Below are 18,026 nucleotides of genomic sequence, written 5' to 3' on the forward strand. Positions count from 1 at the left end.
ACACCAGTCACTCCCAGAAACACAGACACGAGGTGAAAACACACACGCACATACACACTACACTCCGAGGCAAACAGAGACACTTCCTATCTGCTGTGCTCTCCCTCCTCTGCTCCTTGTGACATCAGGGTGTGGGGTTCCCCTTGGGAGATGGGGGATATACTAGGCCCTCAGCCCACATCTCAAGGGGTCTCTCCCACTAGAGCTTCCCTGAGGACCGGCCCCACCTGCCTCAGCTCCCTATCGCTGTATCCAGAATGCCGAGGCTGGCCCCAGAAGGGTAAGAGCTAAAAGGAGAAGGTGGGGGTCAGTGGAGCGAATGCACCCAACACGCACACATGAATTTATGAATGGGGGCATGTGAAGGGATGAATGAAAAAGTTGCATGTGTGCGTGCACGAACAAAGGCCGGAATTCTTTGGTTTCAAGTGTGCCCCGCAGCAAACAACTCTGACAGGACTCTAATTAAACTGACAAAGTCACACATCACACAGAGGATGCTGGGCGGCTGTTTAGGGTTGAGTCTACACCCAGGAAACTGAGTAGATTCTTCCAGGGAAGACAGGGCTGACCTTGCACAGCCACACAGAGTCCAGCCACGGCCGCCTGGCCCCCCGCCCTGGGGGGGGGGCGGTATTCAGTGCCAGCCGTGAGCCCCTCTCTCAGACTGGGCCTCAGCGCCCCCCTCCACTGCACAGCAGGGCCCACACTCACAGGCAGTGCACGACAGTGCGCCCGTCCCCACTCTCGGCCTGCCACTTGTCCACCTCGGCCAGCAGGTGCAGGAAGGCCTTCCTGGAGTCAGGCGTGTCCCGGTAGGCGGACCAGCGCAGGAACTGGAAATGCCGCACCAGCAAGTGTCCCTCCTGCAGCTGGGGGCACAGGTGGCCAGCCAGGGGGTGTGAGCACAGGGGTCACAAGGCCCCACAGGGACCTCAGGTCTAACGCGGCTGCCCCGATCACTCACCCGAGACATGTTCTGCACCCGGAAGACACGGGCTACCAGGTCTTCATCCACTGAGCCTGACACGAACTCCACCTCCATGAGGCCATACTGCTGCCGACCCGGCTCTGGCCAGTACTGCAGGCATGGCTAAGGGCACGGACGGAGAGGGGAGGGCTGAGCGGAGCCAGGCTGGGGCAGCCACCGCTCATACCCAGCCCAGTCTGCCATGCTTGCCCTGGGGCTCCCACACGCCCTGACCCAGTTGCTCACTGCCAGCCACCCGGCAAAGTCCCCCCTTTCCCCCCCACTCACCCATCGCAGTGCTTTGCACATCCCCCCAACGTCAGCAGAGACAAACCCTTCCTAGGTGTGCACTGACAATCCCTTGTGCACAGCTACACAGCTACACCTAACACACACACACACACACACACACACTCCTACATGAGGCTGCCTTCTTCTAGGCCCAGGCGTGGGGTCACCCCCACCCACCCCATCACTCCTCCCCCCCAGCCTTCTCTCTCACTGCCTTGCTCCCCAGCATCAGCTCACAGCAGTGGGGTATCCCTGGTGTTGCAACACAGCTCAGAACCCCCACTCCTTCCCTAGGGCCCCACCCTGGAGTCAGAGCCCTAAGTGCACCCTCCTCTCCAGGCCAGACTGGAGACAGCGGAGGGGTGAAAGAGGTGGATCCGCCACCACCACCACCACACATACAGACACAGGTTCTCCGGGCCAGCAGGACCAGAGCCCCAGCTTCTAGGCCAGCTCTGCCCAGAGCCCAGACAAGGCTCTTCCTTCCTCTGGGCCCCCATTTCCGCATTTGTGAAATGGTCCTCAGGCTCCTCCCAGATGACTCCCAGCTCCATGGGCTTCCCTCTCTGACCACGCCCACAAAGAGAGGACCCTCGCTTCCTCTTCTCACCTGGGTCCTGGCCACTCCTTGTGTTCAGGCCTTTGCACATGCCTTCTGGTCTCCATGAATCACTCACCCACCTCATCTTCACCTAGTTAAACTCTACCCTTCCTACACATCTCAGCTCAGATAGTACCTCCTCCAGAAGCCTTCCCTGATACATGATCCCCCAGGCTTCTCCACATCCCAGTACCAGCTCCACGACAGCCCCTTCCCTCTGTGCTATCACTGCTGGGTTTTGTACCCTGCTCCCCCCTGGACCGTGAGATCTGAGGGGGGCTGTGTGTTCTGTCTCCCCCAGCTGCAGGGCTCGGCAGGGAGCACCCAGTGGGAAAAGGTGGCTGAATGAATGAGCAAATGGTGAGCACTGAGTGACGTCTGTGCGGGCCTCCCTTCGGATCCTTCCCCTCCACCTTAGCAAGGGCAGATTCTTCCCACCCATGATTCCCTCCAGACCCCTGCCCCGGGGCAAGAGCCCATCACCCAGAAGTCCTAGGTCATTTGTACCAAGTGCCTGACTCGAAAGAGCCCAGTTAGCAAGTATTATGAGCCTTTAAGAGAGTGTCATGCTCATGTTACAGGAACCTTCCTGGCAGCCTAGGACAGGGAGCTGAAGAGAGGCCCAGGGAGGGAGGGGATAGGGCCATGCGCGGCCAGATGGCCAAACATCTGTGCTTCCTGGCAGTGCCAGTCAGCCTTGGGAGCCCCGAAAGGAAGCTGGGGCAGCCCCCAGGCTGAGGCCGCCGAGCCAGTGCCTGGACCAACCTCAGCAGCAACTCCATCACCTCCATCCCTGCCACATACACAGCACCAACTATGTGACAGGCGGAAAAGAAACTGAGGCTCAAAGAGCAAAGGAACTTACTCTAGATGGAAGAGTCAGAAAGGAAGGAGGCCGGAGTCTGCCTTACAGGCCCCCGCTACAGGCAGCTAGTTCCACAGGCTCTGGAGGAAGGCAGCCTGGGGGAGGGGCACAGCTCTGCCACCGTGGAGAAGTCACTTCACCTCTCTAGGTCCTAATCCTCTCACCTGAAGCCCATAAGTATGAAGCACAGTCCCTGGGCATACAGCAGGTACTCAATAAAAGACAGTTATTTCCCTCCAATCCGAAAGCCTCATTCTACCAAAGAGGAAAACAAGGCTCCGGGAGGGAGCAAGACCCATCTAAGGTCACTTGACAAACAGGTGGCACAGCTGGGACCCAAGCCGGGGCTTCTGGGACACGGCCTGGGCACAGCGAGGCCCTGGGCGGCAAGGCTCACCCAGGCAGTGTTGGACTGGTGCAGCTGGTTGAGCATGACAATGGAGGTGCACCCGTAATCATAGACTAGCCGCCAGAAGTCAGGTGTGGTGCTCTGTAGCGGGTGCAAGGTCACGATGAAGGCTGCGCTCCGCGTGTAGCTCTGCAGGGAGACCGGGACTCAGTGGGGCTGCTCACCGCCCCTGACAGGGCCTGAGCACCCCTCAGGCCATCCTCCCACTCTGCCCACCCCTGGGCTGAACAGCCCTCCCCTCGGGGCCAGGCTGCCTCCAGTGTCCCGTTTGAGAGGCTGGCTGGCACACTGAAGCCTGAGTTCATAGGGTGAGCCCCCAGGCCTCTGGTGCCCAAGCCCACGGCCCTGGGAACTAAACACAAGAGGGTCCCACACACATGGCAATGGGAACTTGGACATGGTAGTTAGAGGCTGGCCAAGCTTGCTCGCTGCCTCAGGGCCTTAGCATGTGCTATTCCTGCTGCCTAGAACAAATTTCCAAATGCTTACATGGTTCTCTCCCTCCCTTCATTGTGCTCCTTGCTTAACAGTCCCTCCTCAAAGAGGCCTTCCTTACCACCTCATCAAAAATCATCATACACACACACTCCGAAGCCCACACTGTATATTTCTTCTGTCTGGTTGCTTTTTGTAGAAATTACCAATGTCTGACATGCCACTGTAGATTGACTGTCCCAACCCACTACCCAAATATAAGGTTCAGGAGAGCAGAAATTTAGGGGTATGGCCTGTGCCCAGCACATTGTAGGAGATGAATAAATATTTTTGAATAAATAAATCTCTAAGTCCTTTCCAGCTCCATGGGTGAAGGGTCTGAGACCCCAGCTCAGGGCCTCAGACCAGTGACAGGCACTGACTCCACTCCCCTCCCTGACCTCCTCTCAACCAGAGTCCCTAGCCCTTCCCCCTTGGCTCCGGAACCTTCCCAGATGGGAGCGGGAGTCCCAGAGCCTGCCCCGCCCCCCAGCCCTCACATCGGTCAGGGCCGCGTTGATGTAGTTATTAGGGTCCCCGTCGGTGGAGATGAGGAAGGGCAGGCAGCGGTCCGGTGGCAGGACATCCATGCTGCGGTTCTTGTCCCGGTTCCGGGGCAGCAGGGCGATGCTGCACTCTTCCACGTCCAGGGGTGGTGTGACCGAGTTCAGCGTCTGCATGGAGGGGAAGGGGTGGGTGAGTATAGACACTCGGTGTTGGCTGGGCCTCTTCACAGCCCCAGCTGAAGGACACTGAGCTGGGTTATTAACCCCATTGTATGGATGGAGAACTGAGGCCCGGACCCCAGGCTCCCTGCCTCCAGTCTGTACAGGCTCTGAACAGAGCTCTAGAGATGCGAATGTGCCTCCTTACTCCCTGCACCACCTTAGACAAGCTGCATTCTCTCAGCAATACTTTCCCCAGCTGAAAAGCGGGGTGATAATAGGCCTGCCTTGGGCTGGTGGGAAGATAGAGAGAACGCCAAAGACCAGCACAGCGCCAGGCACATGCAAGGCACATACTTGGGAGGCACAGTGAGGACCTTTACGAGCTTATCAGGTGCTTTCAAGAAGATAAGCCCGGGGCGCCTGCGTGGCTCAGTCAGTTAAGCCTCCAACTTCAGCTCAGCTCATGATCTCACAGGTCATGAAGGTCATGATCTCACAGGTCATGAGTTCAAGCCCCGCATCAGGCTCTGTGCTGACAGCTCAGAGCCTGGAGCCTGCGTCCGATTCTGTGTCTCCCTCTCTCTCTGCCCCTCTCCAGCTCACTTGCTTTCTCTCTTTCTCTCAACAATAAATGAACATTAAAAAAAAAAAAGAAGAAGAAGACAAGCCCACAAGCCCCACGTCTTCCACAAAGCAGACCCCGGGGACCTGGCAGAGATGTCTGAACAAAACACAAGTCCGAGGCCCCCTTGGCTGCGGCAAGCCTGGGGCCTCGGGTTATCTCCTCCACCTCATGCCGCATACAGCCGGATCGACAGGGTCTCAGCTTCTTCCTCTTGTGCTTGGGGACTCCTAACAGGGAGCTCCGGTATCCCAAGATCCCCAGAGCCCAACAGGCCCCAAGAATCACAGGCAGCGCTTCCTGTGACACCAGTCTATGCTGGCTCTACGGAGAGCATCAGGTTTCCAGAAAGTTTCCAGAAGGTGCCATCCCACTGAACCCTCGTAGGAATGTGGAGTGTAGAGGGCAAGGGTGGGGGTACAGGGAGGGGGGCTCTGCCTGCCCACTGAGAACCAGCCCCCTCCCCCATCTCAGTCATGTCATGTGCTGAGAGTGACTCCCCCCCAGAACCACTCCTGAGCCCATCAATGTGTTCTGTCTCCCTGGCCCCAGTGACGGGTTCAGGGATGGCACGGGACAGTCTGGTCTCAGACTTCTGTTGGGAGCCCTTTTTCCAGTCTCCTGACATGAGCCTGGCTCTGCTGGGGGCCAGGGTGTGGGTCTGAGAAGCCGAAAACAAAGGAAAGCAGAACTAAAAATGGACAGAGACTAAGTTTTGGCATCATCATCTGAGCCCCTGGATCCAGCCATAACTGAAGCTGCACCATCTTCAGACTCTTCAGTTACAAGAGTGATGCAATTGGGGGGTACCTGGGTGGCTCAGTCGGTTAAGCATCCAGCTTCGGCTCAGGTCATGATCTCACGGTTCATGGGTTCGAGCCCTGCGTCAGGCTCTGCTGAAAGCTCAGAGCCTGGGGCTTGCTTCAGATTCTGTGTCTCCCTCTCTCTCTGACCCTCCCCTGCTTGCACTGTCTCTCTCTGTCTCTCAAAAATAAATAAAAGACATAAAAAAAAAGAGTGATGCAGTTGGATTTTTGTCACTTGCAACCAAAAGAAATCCTGATGAGTACAAACACAAGGACGATATTGGCTTTCTTTCCTGGATAAGAAAGCCAAAACTCGAAGTAGTGTGAGTGTTCAAGACCACTCACAGCTCTTAACCAAGCTAGGATCTGAACCAGGGTTACTTGACTTCAAAGCACAGGCTCTCAACTGCTTGGATGTGCCACCTCTTCCACGGTCTCTAAGTTCTTCACAGTAGCCCCATTCTGGTCCCTCTTTCTTGGCTCTCAATGATACCTATGGCACTGAGGATGTCCCAATACACACCCACGCACACACAAACCACACCCACACTCCTATACACACTCATGCCCCACCTGGAACTCTTCCCGCAGCTGGGAGGAATTACTCTGAGGGTCAATGCGGATCATCTCCTTGTAGGTGGCCTTGAACTCGCTGACAGGGATAGTGGTCTCCCCACACAGGCAGGCCTCCAGGATTGCATCATGAATGAAGATGTACTGCTCCTGGAACAGGAGGAGAGAAAATAAGGAACCAGGAAGGGACCAGAACCTAGAGATTTGGGGGTGATGGCAGAGGGGCGCAAGCCCAAGGTTGTGGCAGGGGTACAAAGCCCAACCACGTGTTACTACAAGATGGACCAGCCCTGCTTGAAACAGCCTTCACAGGTCTGTCTGCTCATCTCATGTTCATCCCTGTAATACCCTGTGAGGGCAGGGCGAACACGAGTGCGTCTGGACTGTGGAACCTGACCTTGGCCCACTGCTGTGGGACCTCACCCAAATGAACACAGTGGAGTGGACTCCGGGAAGACCCTAGGAGGCTGGAAGGCCAAGTTCAGGGATCTCAGCCCTAAGGACAGCTGTCTGACACACCCCACCAACTCCGAGTTCCTCCACGAGGGACCCAAGTCCTGGAGAGGGGAATCGGGGAGGGCTGTGTCCCCTACCTCTGTCTGGATCATGTTGACGCGCCGGGAGCAGAGGGTCTTCACACAGTTGTAAATGTCCACCACGCCCTCACACTCCGCCATGTCCAGCATTACATCCAGAACGATGTAGCAGCCTGTGCGGCCAGTGCCCGCGCTGGGGAGAGAGCAGCCAGGGGCCCCGTCAGAGCCTGGGGAGGGAGCTCGGGACCAAGAAGAAGAGAAGAGGGGTTCTGGGGCACCTGGCCATTTTTCCACCACATACAGACTCGGGGACAGAAAGACACTCCACCCCACGGCAAGGAGGAGCCAGGGATGAGTCTGCAACAGGAGTGGTGGTGAAATGTGACACAAGACAGAGCTGGGGACTGGCCTCAGGAGGGGAGGAGGGGAAGGGTAGCAGCCTGGCTGGGAGGAGGACAAAGGTGATGCTCAACTTAATCCAAGAATGCTCCTGTCCTCTGGGTACCCGGTAAAGCGCCCCCCATCCACCCCTGCTCACATGCTCATCGGAGCCTCCCTCCCCTGCCCTTCCCAGACGTCACTCCTTTGAGCTCCGAGAGTAATCCGGGCACACCCTTGTCAAACACTCCTCCTGCTACGTGGTCATCATTCACATGGCTGTCGCCCGACCCGACTGGAAGCTCCTCAAGAGCTGGGCTGTGTCAGACCATCTCGGGGAGGCGCATGCTCAGAAAGAGCAGACCAGAGTCTAGGGGCGCAGCGAGAGGACAAGAACGACACCAGGCTTTCAAGCTCGAGACGGTGGTAGCAAAGCGTTGGCAAGAACACACAGTAATGGGCCCCCCACACGCCTGTCGGGGGCTGAAATGAGTACCACCACTTTGGGAAACTGGCGGTATCTACTAGAGCTGGTTGCGTACACGGCAGCAAGTCCACCCCCAGGTACGTGCCCCCCAGAAATGTGTGCGTATGCCAGCCCAAACACGCGCAGTAGAATGTCCTTAGTGACTCTACTCATAATAGCTCAAACTGGAAGCAACCCAAATACCTATCGATAGCAGAATAGATAAACACACAGTGGTGAGTCACCCAGTGGAATGTGATGAAATATGGATGAGTCTCACACACATAAGGCTCAGACACCAAAGCGCGCACGCTGAGGATTCCACTTACACAAAGTTCAAAACCACAAAATGAATTTATGTGTTAGATGTCAGGACAGTGACTGTGCCAGGAGCAAGGAGGTGGGTACAGACTGGAAGGCGGCTCAAGGGGGCTTCTGGACACTGTTAGTGTTCTAGTTCTTGAGCTGAGCAGGGCTGGCTATTTCACAGGTGTGTTCGATTTATGGAAATCGATAAAGGCAGGATACACTTTTTTATGCGTGCACTTTGCCTTAAGTATATTATACCTCGACGGAGCCTTGTTTTAAAGACAGTATCTTAAAGAAGCGTGAAGACACCAAACCAAAGTGGTCTGTGGGTGGCAGGGCAGGGAGGGACTGAGTCTGCCAGGTGGCATTTGGGAAGCAGAGTGGAATCCAAGCAGAGGAGCCAGGACAGACACAGAGGCCAAGGATGTGTGGGCCAGGGAACTGCTAAAACCACAGATTAGAGACTAAGCTCCCCAGAAGGAGAGTGGGAGCTGGAACCAGACAGGGCGCTTAAGAGGCAAGAGGAAGATGTAGAGCCAGAGAGGACGCAGGGCAGAGGAAAGGCCGATGGGACTTAGAGGAGAGAAAGCAAAGCCCTTCCCAGCACCCAGGCCAAACCTAGCACACAGGCGTGCAATGCACACTTGCTGAATGGAAGCAGACAGAACTCAGTTTGCCTGGTGCCTCACCAATCTCCGCCCTCCCCCCTTTCCCGCACCTCCCCCCGCAGCCTCTAGGCCCAGGGCCTCCGCAGGTCCTGGGAAGCACACGAGGGTGCTGACCTCAGAGACAAAGCTCAAACAGCCGTTGGGGGTCATTCTCTTCCGTCCTCCATCTCTAAGCAGGATGAACCCAAGCCTACTCTCCCTCTGGGACCTTGAACAAAACCACACCCAGTCCTCTTCTGGGGGTCCCAGTGCCTCACCTGCAGTGGATGACGACGGGCCCAGCGTCAGGTGGGGTGGAGGCCTTCACGCGGCGGATGAAGGCCAGCAGCCCTGTGGCGTGGTAGGGGACGCCATGCTCTGGCCACGCTGTGAAGTGGAACTGGCGGACCTCATGCCGGGCAGAGTAGCCTCTCTGGGGAGACAGGCAGGGTCACTGCTGGCGTCCATAAGACACCTGCCAGGTGAGCATCTCACCGCAGGATCTCAGTTAATCCCAATAATAAACTTGCAAGTGGGTCCTGATGACTCATCGTTACCAGTGAGAAAACCGGGGCCCGGAGAGCAGAAACTGCTTGTCTGAGGTGAGACAAGACAGCACGATAGAGGAGCCCGGCTGGGGCCTGCCTGACGCCTAAACCTATCTCCCAATCCCCTGCCACTTGGACTCTCTGGACTTAGTCTGAAGGTAGAAAGTGTGTCCCTTGAGAATCTACAGAGGATCAAATGGGACCACAGACAGGAGGCCGCGGCCAGGCACTGGCCATGTGGCCTCACGAGGGATGCAACGACTTCACCTCACGTTCTTTATTTGTACAATGGGACTAATGGAAACACCTGGTTCCAGAGCTTTCCAGGGTTGAATCCGCACATGTCATGGCTGAGCACGATGCTCAGCAGGACCGAAGCCTGGAAGGTACTGTCATCATCTCCATCGTCTCTAATTCCCCTTGGAGTCGCCAGTAAAGCGCAGTCCCTTTCCTGTCCTCCCACAGTGCTCTTCAACAATCTCCCTGCAGGGGTCCTTTTCCTGCCTCCCGGTAGTTCTCCCCACCGTGCTCCCCTTCCTGTTCTCTCACGATGCTCCCTGCAGTGCTCCCCTTCCTGTCCTCCAGCAATGCTCCCCAGCGCTCCCCTTCCTATTCTCTCATAGTGCTCCCCACAGTGCTCCCCTTCCTGTTCTCCTACTGTGCCCCCCTTCCTTTTCTCTCAATGCTCACCACAATGCTCCCCTTACTGTTCTCTCACGATGCTCCCCTTCCTATCCTCCAGCAGTGCTCCCAGTTACAGAGCGACTGCCTCGCCAAGGAAGACAGCAGAGCCCTCCTCGCCCTTCAGCTTCTGCACTGGGAGGTGGGGAGGTGGGCTCCGCCCCACCTCCACAGGCACCCCTGGAGGGACCAGTTGACAGGAGACTCACCCGCTCCAGGGCAAAGGTGCGCACGACATACTCAGCGAGAGTCTCCGTCTTCACCAGCGTGATCTTAATGTCCCCGTACATATCCGAGTCCTCCGGCCAGTACCGGGAGCATTTCACCTGGAGTCCCCACAGGCAGGCTCAGTGGGCTCTTCGCTGCCCGCACCCCCGGCCCGCCTTACCCCCGCACCCCAAGGCCCTGCTTACCCTGCCCACCTCCACCAGCTTGGTGATCATGACAATGCTGGAACAGTGCTCCTGCCACACCATGCGCCAGAAGTCGTAGACCATCTCGGGCTTCGGCCCTGGGGCGCAGAGGGTGCTAGTCCCTGAGGCAAGGGCTCCACCCAGGGCCAGCACCTGCTGCCCAGCACCACCACCCCGGCCAAAGTCTCCCGAGCCCCAGTGAGGGCTTCATGCTCACCCCACGCCCACCCCACCCAAAGCCAATTCATGCCTGGAGGGCCCTGAGAGCATCAGGGAGGGCCTGCCTGGAGACCCCAATCATCCAGAGTGAAACCCAGGGGGCCGAGCTGGAGGCCTACATCCTCGGTCTACGGCACCAGTCTCCCGGAGGGATGGATGGGGGAGATGAGACAGCCAGAGGGACCCAGGCAGCTCCCAGACCGAAAGGCACAATCCACACTCGTCAGGACTGAGCCTGGCTACCCCTTCTGCATGCGGGGGTACAGACAGACGGATGAGGGAGCTATAGACGCACTGAGCATATAGGGGAGACACAAACACAAAGAGGGGCAGAGACTGGTGACCGGATTCCAGAAGACCCAGCCAGACGGTGGGGCTCAGGCAGAGAGACAGCAGGGAGGCAGACGGAGAGTCAAGCAGACCAGAGGGAAGACAGCAAGGAGGCAGAGCGGGGGCACACAGGGGCACACAGGCATGGGTGCAGGTACCTTGAGTGGCTATGAAGTGGTTTGACCGGTGGTAACCCTGGAACAGAAGAGGGTGCAGTGAGACCCCAGGGAGCAGCCCACACTCCTTCAGACCTCACCCTCTCTGCCCTCTTCTCCCAGAAGCAGCACACACCCCCACAGCCGACTGTCTGCCCTCTTCCCTTTGCCCCCCAAATCGCCGTGGCCCTGCCCTCCCAGCCCCCCAGCAAGGAGGGAAGAGCAGCTGGGACAGCAGGGTCTTGGATCCAAACCCATCTCTGCCATGTGACACCACAGACTCCTCTGTGGGCCTGAAAGGTCTCCCCACCCATAAACTGGGGGGATTACCCAAAATCAGCTTACCCAGTTGTCTGGATACAAATAAAGACCATGATGACCCTGCCCAAGTTACCAGGGTGTCCCCTAAGCCCCAGAGGCCTCATCAACCAGACTCCAGGCTGGGTCTTATCAGTCACCAGATGGGCAGTGCCCCCTCCCCGCAACATGTCACCCAGAGCTTGGGGGACCCACGGACCCAGATGAGGGCTTCAGGTTGGAAGCAGATGGGCACATGGGTGACTCATGGCCATCAGATAAAATGGTTTTTAAGTCTTTAAATTCAATAATAATTTTTGTGACCCTACTATGATCACATACTGTGCTAAGCACTTTACCTACATCATCTCCACCCCCGGAAGCCCTCAGGCCGCAAAGAGGGGCCAGCCCCAATTCCCACCCCACAGCCACCCATGAGGTCCTGCCCGCAAGTGACCCCCAGGCATCCGTGCAAGCAAGGAAAAATGTACTGCAGCACAGATGCAGCAGAGAACAATCACCTCGGCTGTGCTCGCCTCAAGTTCACGGCCACAACCCAGCTCCCCTGCTACGCAGGCGCAAAGGGAGCCCTGGAGTCAGGCTGCCAGCCCAGCTCTACCTCTTGCTAGCCGTGCGCCCTCAGGCAAATCCCATCATTTCTCTATGCCTCGATTTTCACATCTATAAAATGGGAATCACAGTGTTTCCCTCCGGGACTGTTGTGAGGAGTAAACAAAGTAACATGTGTCAAGGGTCTGGCACCACGACCAGCACACAGTCAGTACTTAATAGCAGCTGTTAGTATGGCTACTACTTTAAAGTTCAAAGAATATATCCCTGAAGATTCAAATGTCCAGAATTCCTAGGGCAGACAGTTTAAGACAGGGGTTAAGAATCCGAGTTTGGGGGTGCCTGGGTGGGTCAGTCGGTTGAGCATCCGACTCTTGATTTTGGCTCAGGTCATGATCTCACGGTTCATGAGTTTAGCTCCGCATCAGGCTCTGGAAGTTCAGAGCCTGCTTGGGATTCTCTCTCCCTCTCCTTCAAAATAAATAAACTTAAAAAAAAAAAAAAAAGAATCCGAGTGTGGAGGGTCAAGTAGACTTGGGTTCCTAGCTCAGCTCTCCAGAATAGCCATGTTACTCCGGGCACTAAAAGGGCACTTCTCAGCCTTTAATGGGCACAGGAATCTCCCAGGGATCTTGTTAAAAGGGAGACTCTGATTCAGAAGGTCTGATTCTCCAGGCATGAACTGTGCATTTCCGACCAGCTCCCAGGTGGTACCAATGGTGGATCTCAAAACACACCGGAGTGGCCAGACTCTCAGCCTCTCTGAGCCTCTGTTCCCTTCTGCAATCTGGGGACAACGGTGAGACACCTCCCTCAGCTTCTGCTCTACACCTACATGCCATGCACAAAACACACTTAAAGTTACCAATTGTGGGGGCGCCTGGGTGGCTCAGTCGGTTAAGCCTCCGACTTTGGCTCAGGTCAGATCTCACATTTGTGGGTTCGAGCCCCGCATCAGGCTGTGTGCTGACAGCTAGCTCAGAGCCTGGACCCTGCTTCCGGTTCTGTGTTTCTTTCTCTCTCTCTCTGCTCCTCCCCCTCTCATGCTCTGTCTCTCTTTGTATCAAAATAAATAAAACATTTAAAAAATTTAAAAAAAAAAGTTACCAATTGTGAACAGCATCCCAGAGCCTCTCAGCCCTCACCAGTGGAACCGCTCCAGATACACACCATTCCCCAGCCTCGAGTCCTTGGCTGAGCTGCTGGGCAACTGGGGTCCAAGGGGAAGCCCAGCAAAGGCGCTGCCAGGGCTGGCTCTCCCACCTCCAGCACTGGTCAAGCCGAGAACGGGCTACTCCCCTTTCCCAGCTTGCCTGAGAATCTCGCATGAGAGCAATCCCCCCATCTCGGCCCCTCTGGCACCCGGCACGATGCCAGCACCCAAGCTAGTCAGCAAACACAGTACCCAGCTGACCAAGGTTTAAACAGATCATCCTCAGTATCTGCACCTTAACTTGTTCATTGCGTTTGTGCATTCCTGCACAATTACAGGACATAGAGAATACTGCAGTGGAAAGTGTAAAATGATCAGGTGTTCAACAGATCACCTGAGCACACACCCACTTGAGAAACCAGCATCTGAGAGCACCCTGGTCCTCACACCCCGGGCATCAACATAACCCGGCGCCTACTCCTGGCACATATCCTGGCCTCCTGGAGCGTCTGGTTGGGTACTGGGGGACTGACCACTTGGATCATGGGCAAGAACTCCAGGGCATCCGGAGCCCCCGCACAGGGAGAGAACCACAGTCTAGTCTGAGGAGGGATGGCTCATGCTGGGCCTGAGGTCCTGTGGCCATGAGAAAGTCACTGAACTTACCTAAGGCTCCATTTTCTCATCCACCAACTGCTGGTCCCTCCCTCTCAGAGTATGATGAGGAGGAAATGATGGGCCTGAGGTGCTGGCACCGAGCCCAGTGCCCAACCAAAGACACTCTCGTTAACTGGCATGTGAAGATGTATTACACTAAGTCTCCTAAGAGCACCGAAGAGTGACAACAAGGAACCAAAAGGGTGGGACTATGCATTGTATGGAGATTCAGATATAAAGAAATGTACCTAGGGGCACCTGAACTACTCAGTCGGATGAGCGTCTGACTTTGGCTCAGGTCCTGATCTCATAGCTCATGAGTTCAAGCCCCGCATCAGGCTCTGTGCTGACAGCTCAGAGCCTAGAGCCAGCTTCAGATTCTATGTCTCCCTCTCTCTCTGCCCCTCCCTCAGTCATTCTCTCTCTCTCTCTCTCTCAAAAATAAATAAAAACATTTAAAAAATAAAAAAGAAGAACTGTACCTATATTCATCACCTCCTAATGGGGGCGCTAGGGCTCTGTATATCCACTGCATTTCATGGGCCTAATATTCCATTTGAATTTGGGAATGTTATAAACTGTTTAAGGACAGGGGAACAGGGGGACGTCTGGGACCAGCTGCTGGTCCTCTAGCTGCTGTCACCACAGGGACCTTTCACTTCATGTACACAGAGATGTGTATATTTCTGTATTGCCGGAAATGTGATAATGAACTGTATTTCTACAATCTTAAAAAAATAAAATATATTTTTAAAAGAAAAAAAGGAGGTTAAATAGAATGATACCCACAAAATAGCAAACAATCCCATCTGGTAATCAAATATTATTTTTAAAAAATACAGTTGACCCTTGAACAATACAGAGGTTAGGGGAGCTGACCCCCTGGGGAAACTGAAAATACACACATAACTTCTGACTCCCCAAAAACTTTACTAATAGCCAGGGTGACTGGAAGCCTTACTGACAACATGAACAGTTAAGTAACACATATTTTCATATGACATGTGATACTATACACTGTATTCTTAAATAAGCTAGAAAAAAGAAAATATTATTAAGAAAATCATAAGGAGGAGAAAATACATTTACAATACTGTACTGTATTTATTTTTAAAAAAAGTAAGAAAGTGGACCAGTGCAGTTCAAACCTATGCTATTCAAGGGTCGAATGTATATTAAAAACCAAATTAAAGGATCACTAGATGAATAGGATTTTTAAAAATACTCCTGGAAGGCCCAGAGATGACCCAATTTTAAAAAATAGAATACCCAACTGCACCCCAAAAATAAAAGATTCCAAGTAGGGCTAAATTAGAGGCGAGGCGGTTAGGTTAGGGCTGAGTTTCAAGCAAACTGACCACAAAGGGATTTGGATACCAGGGAACCTAGTTTTAAGGAAACCAGCAGGACCATTCTTGCTTCCTTGAAGATGCTGTCCCCCAAACAGCAGAGATGGGGCACCCAGAGTGGCCTCCCCGCCCACCCGGCCCCAGGGCCCCACAGAAGGTACTGCTAGTGAGACTCATGGGGCCTGGGAAGCTGGGGGACAAAGGTGACAGAGGTGGTGGCTTGTGAGTGAGGCCTGTGGAAGCACCCCAACACTGATGCCCTGCGTCAGGGCAGGGGTGAGGGGGAAGGAATTGCTCACAACAGGGGTAGTGTCAAATCTGCAGCCCCGAGCGGCCCCTGGCCAGGCTGCTGAAATGGACGGTTGGCACTGGGCGCACGAGTGGAGGGGGGAAGGAGGATAGAGACAGGGACGGAGAGAAAGAGAGACAGCCAGAGACCGTGAGAGAGTCTGAGATACAGCTGGTGAGACAGACAGACAGGAGGAGGAGGAGGAAGAAGAGGAGGAGGAGGAGACGGGGAGAGAGATACTTACTTCACGGTTTATCCGAATCTTAATGATTCCAGTGAGGGAACAGTACAAAGCAAAAGAGACAGATATTAGGCCAGAGGCAGATGGAGGTGGACGGAGCACAGGAGTGGCCAGGATGGGCGGTGTGAGCAGGGGGGCCAGAGCAGAGATGGGGGCCGGGCTGGAGAGCGGGAAGTGGCATGAGCCTGCTAGGGCCCAAGGGAAGCCACCTGGGACACTGAGAAGACCCAAGAGAGGCTCCTGTTGCCCAAGCCTAAGAGGCCAGGCCCGGCCCGCACCCCAGTCAGGGGAGAGCATGGGAGGTGGGGAAGAAGGCAAGGAATTCTGGGAAACATGGGGTGGCATATTTTCTGGCCCCCCCGGAGGCGAAGAAGAGGGAGACAAGGGGTCTCCAGAGTCCCTGACTGCCCCACCTCCCAGGTACACACCTGCCTCCACCCCCCACTCCCACTCTTTCCTCTCTGGCCACCCAAAGCTCAAGCCCCCGCCTCCATGCAGCCTGCCGTGGCTAACCCTGGCCCTACCCCTAACTCGCTGTGTGACACTGGGAAGGTCATCCCTCTTTTCTGGCCTGTGCTTTCCCAGCTAATCTGAAGGTAGTTCACTTGCATATATATATATATATATATATATATGCTTATAGGTCTCCAGCACTAGAACCTACACATTCCAGGACAGGAGGGACTCTGTCTGTCCTGTTCACTGCTGCATCTTTGGGGCCCAGCACAATGCCTGCACATAGCAGACACTCAAAATATATCTGGTAAGTGAAGAAATTATTCTCTCCCAAATTCAGTCTGCCAGGGCAGGGGAGTCTGACCAGGGTCCCTAGGCCTTGTCCCATTTCACCTTCATTTACACCTGGGGAGCAGATTCATCACCCAAACCCGGGCTTCCTGGCTGTCTGGCCTGGCCCTGGCCCCTTCCTCTGTTCCAGCCAGACCCCGCTGCTGCACTGGATGGCAGGAGAGCCTCATGGTTAGCAGTGAAGGCTTCGGAGACGCAGGCTGAGATGGGAGTCCTTTTTTGCCCACTACCCCACTGTGTGACCTTGGACAAGTAGCTCCTCCTCTCTGAGCCATCTCCTCACCTGTAACATGCTAACTACCTCGTAGCATGATTGTAGGGATTATAGAAAATGACATCTTCAGTTTAAAGTGCTTAGCACAGTGCTTGGCACACAGTACCTGCTCAAAAAACACTAGCTGTTATTCTTAAAATACCACTCTGATCACAGAACACCTTCAGCAACTCCCTGGTGCTCCAGGCAAGAAGCCAAACTCCTACACCTGCCATCGGAGGCCTTCACAGTCCAGCCCCTGCCTACCTGCAGTCTTACTGGGTGTCAGGGGAACCCCGCCCCTGAGCCTCTTGGCTCCTCACTGAGAGAGGCTCCTTCCTCAACTCCAGGCCTAGCTGTCTGCCCACTTGCCTTCATTCTGCTTCCCTCAAGCCCTCCCCGCTTCCATCTGTCCTGTGGGGAGCTTTCCTCTGTGGTCCCCTCCTCTGAGCTCCCTGGTGCTGACTGCGGGAGGTGGGGGCAAACCCCCATACATCCCCTGCCAGGTGTCCAGCCCTCCCTGGACAGTGCGCCTGGAGTGGGCAGGGCCGAGCCAGCAGGGATGACGGCGAGGCACTCACGTCTATGTAGTTGGCGTTAATGTAGTCGGCATCCGGGCCTCCCAGCATCGGGGGCAGTTTCACTCGGTGCCGATCATCTGGAAACACAAAGCAGGTGGCCATGGGGTGGGCTGGGGAGTGCAGAGCAAGGGAAATGAAGGAAGGCTTCCTGGAGGCCAGAGGTGTGGCACACACACAGGGGACCCAGAGGCTCAGGGCTGAGCAGGAGGCTCTTGGCACCAGAGGAGGCAGGACAATCCAGTGGTTAGAATCTGGGCTGCGGTACCAAGGAGGCCCAAGGTCATGTGCTACTCAGGCAAGTATTAGCTGTGTGACCTGGAGCAGGGGGCTTAACCTCCCAAGCCTCAGTTTCCTTATCTGTAAAGTGGGGATTATCATATGTCCCGTGTCACTGGGTTATTAAGAGGAGTAAGTAAAATCCTGGGTGTAATAATCAGCACGTGGCCTGGTCATGTGGGAGGCCCTCAATAAGTGGTTCGCTCTGGCTGCTCTCGCCCTGCCTGTGCCCTCCCACCACTGCCCCAGACCCAGGCCCTTCCCCAGGACTCACAGGCAGGCGCGGGCTCTGGCCGGCTGCCCTTGACCTTGTCTTTCTTCTTTGTGGCATCCCAGCCTTCAAAGAAACTCTGCCAGAAGGGAAAGTAAAGTGGTTGTCAATGGGGGAGGGAAATCCCTCCCCTTGTAAGACCCCATCCCCTCAACAGGATATTGGTGGTACCACAGAGAAGGGGCAGATTCAGGGTTCCACGTAGAGACCGAGATAAAGTCACTGTGTATCCCTTTATCAACAAGGGTCTAAGATCAAAACCAAGGGGAGGCAAGTGAGAATATCAGGGGAAAAGAGGGTCAGAGTTCACAGACACTTTAA

The 18,026-nt window shown here is 55.3% G+C and overlaps 1 protein-coding gene across 1 annotated transcript in view; it reads right to left on the reverse strand.

Annotated features, from left to right (window-relative positions):
• The window catches only part of PTPRU (protein tyrosine phosphatase receptor type U), a 74,742-nt gene that overhangs the window by 1,793 nt on the left and 54,923 nt on the right, over nt 1-18,026 (reverse strand). The window contains exons 17-28 of the mRNA XM_029945862.1: nt 17,709-17,784; nt 17,159-17,235; nt 10,965-11,001; nt 10,258-10,355; nt 10,054-10,170; nt 8,894-9,048; nt 6,873-7,008; nt 6,280-6,429; nt 4,111-4,284; nt 3,125-3,265; nt 968-1,093; nt 715-872 (exon numbers count right to left, since the gene is read on the reverse strand). Of these exons, the coding sequence (XP_029801722.1) occupies nt 715-872; nt 968-1,093; nt 3,125-3,265; nt 4,111-4,284; nt 6,280-6,429; nt 6,873-7,008; nt 8,894-9,048; nt 10,054-10,170; nt 10,258-10,355; nt 10,965-11,001; nt 17,159-17,235; nt 17,709-17,784 (1,445 nt within the window). The remainder of the gene's footprint in view (nt 1-714; nt 873-967; nt 1,094-3,124; nt 3,266-4,110; nt 4,285-6,279; nt 6,430-6,872; nt 7,009-8,893; nt 9,049-10,053; nt 10,171-10,257; nt 10,356-10,964; nt 11,002-17,158; nt 17,236-17,708; nt 17,785-18,026) is intronic.

Source organism: Suricata suricatta, chromosome 8 (assembly GCF_006229205.1).
Source record: "Suricata suricatta isolate VVHF042 chromosome 8, meerkat_22Aug2017_6uvM2_HiC, whole genome shotgun sequence".
NCBI lineage: Eukaryota > Metazoa > Chordata > Mammalia > Carnivora > Herpestidae > Suricata > Suricata suricatta.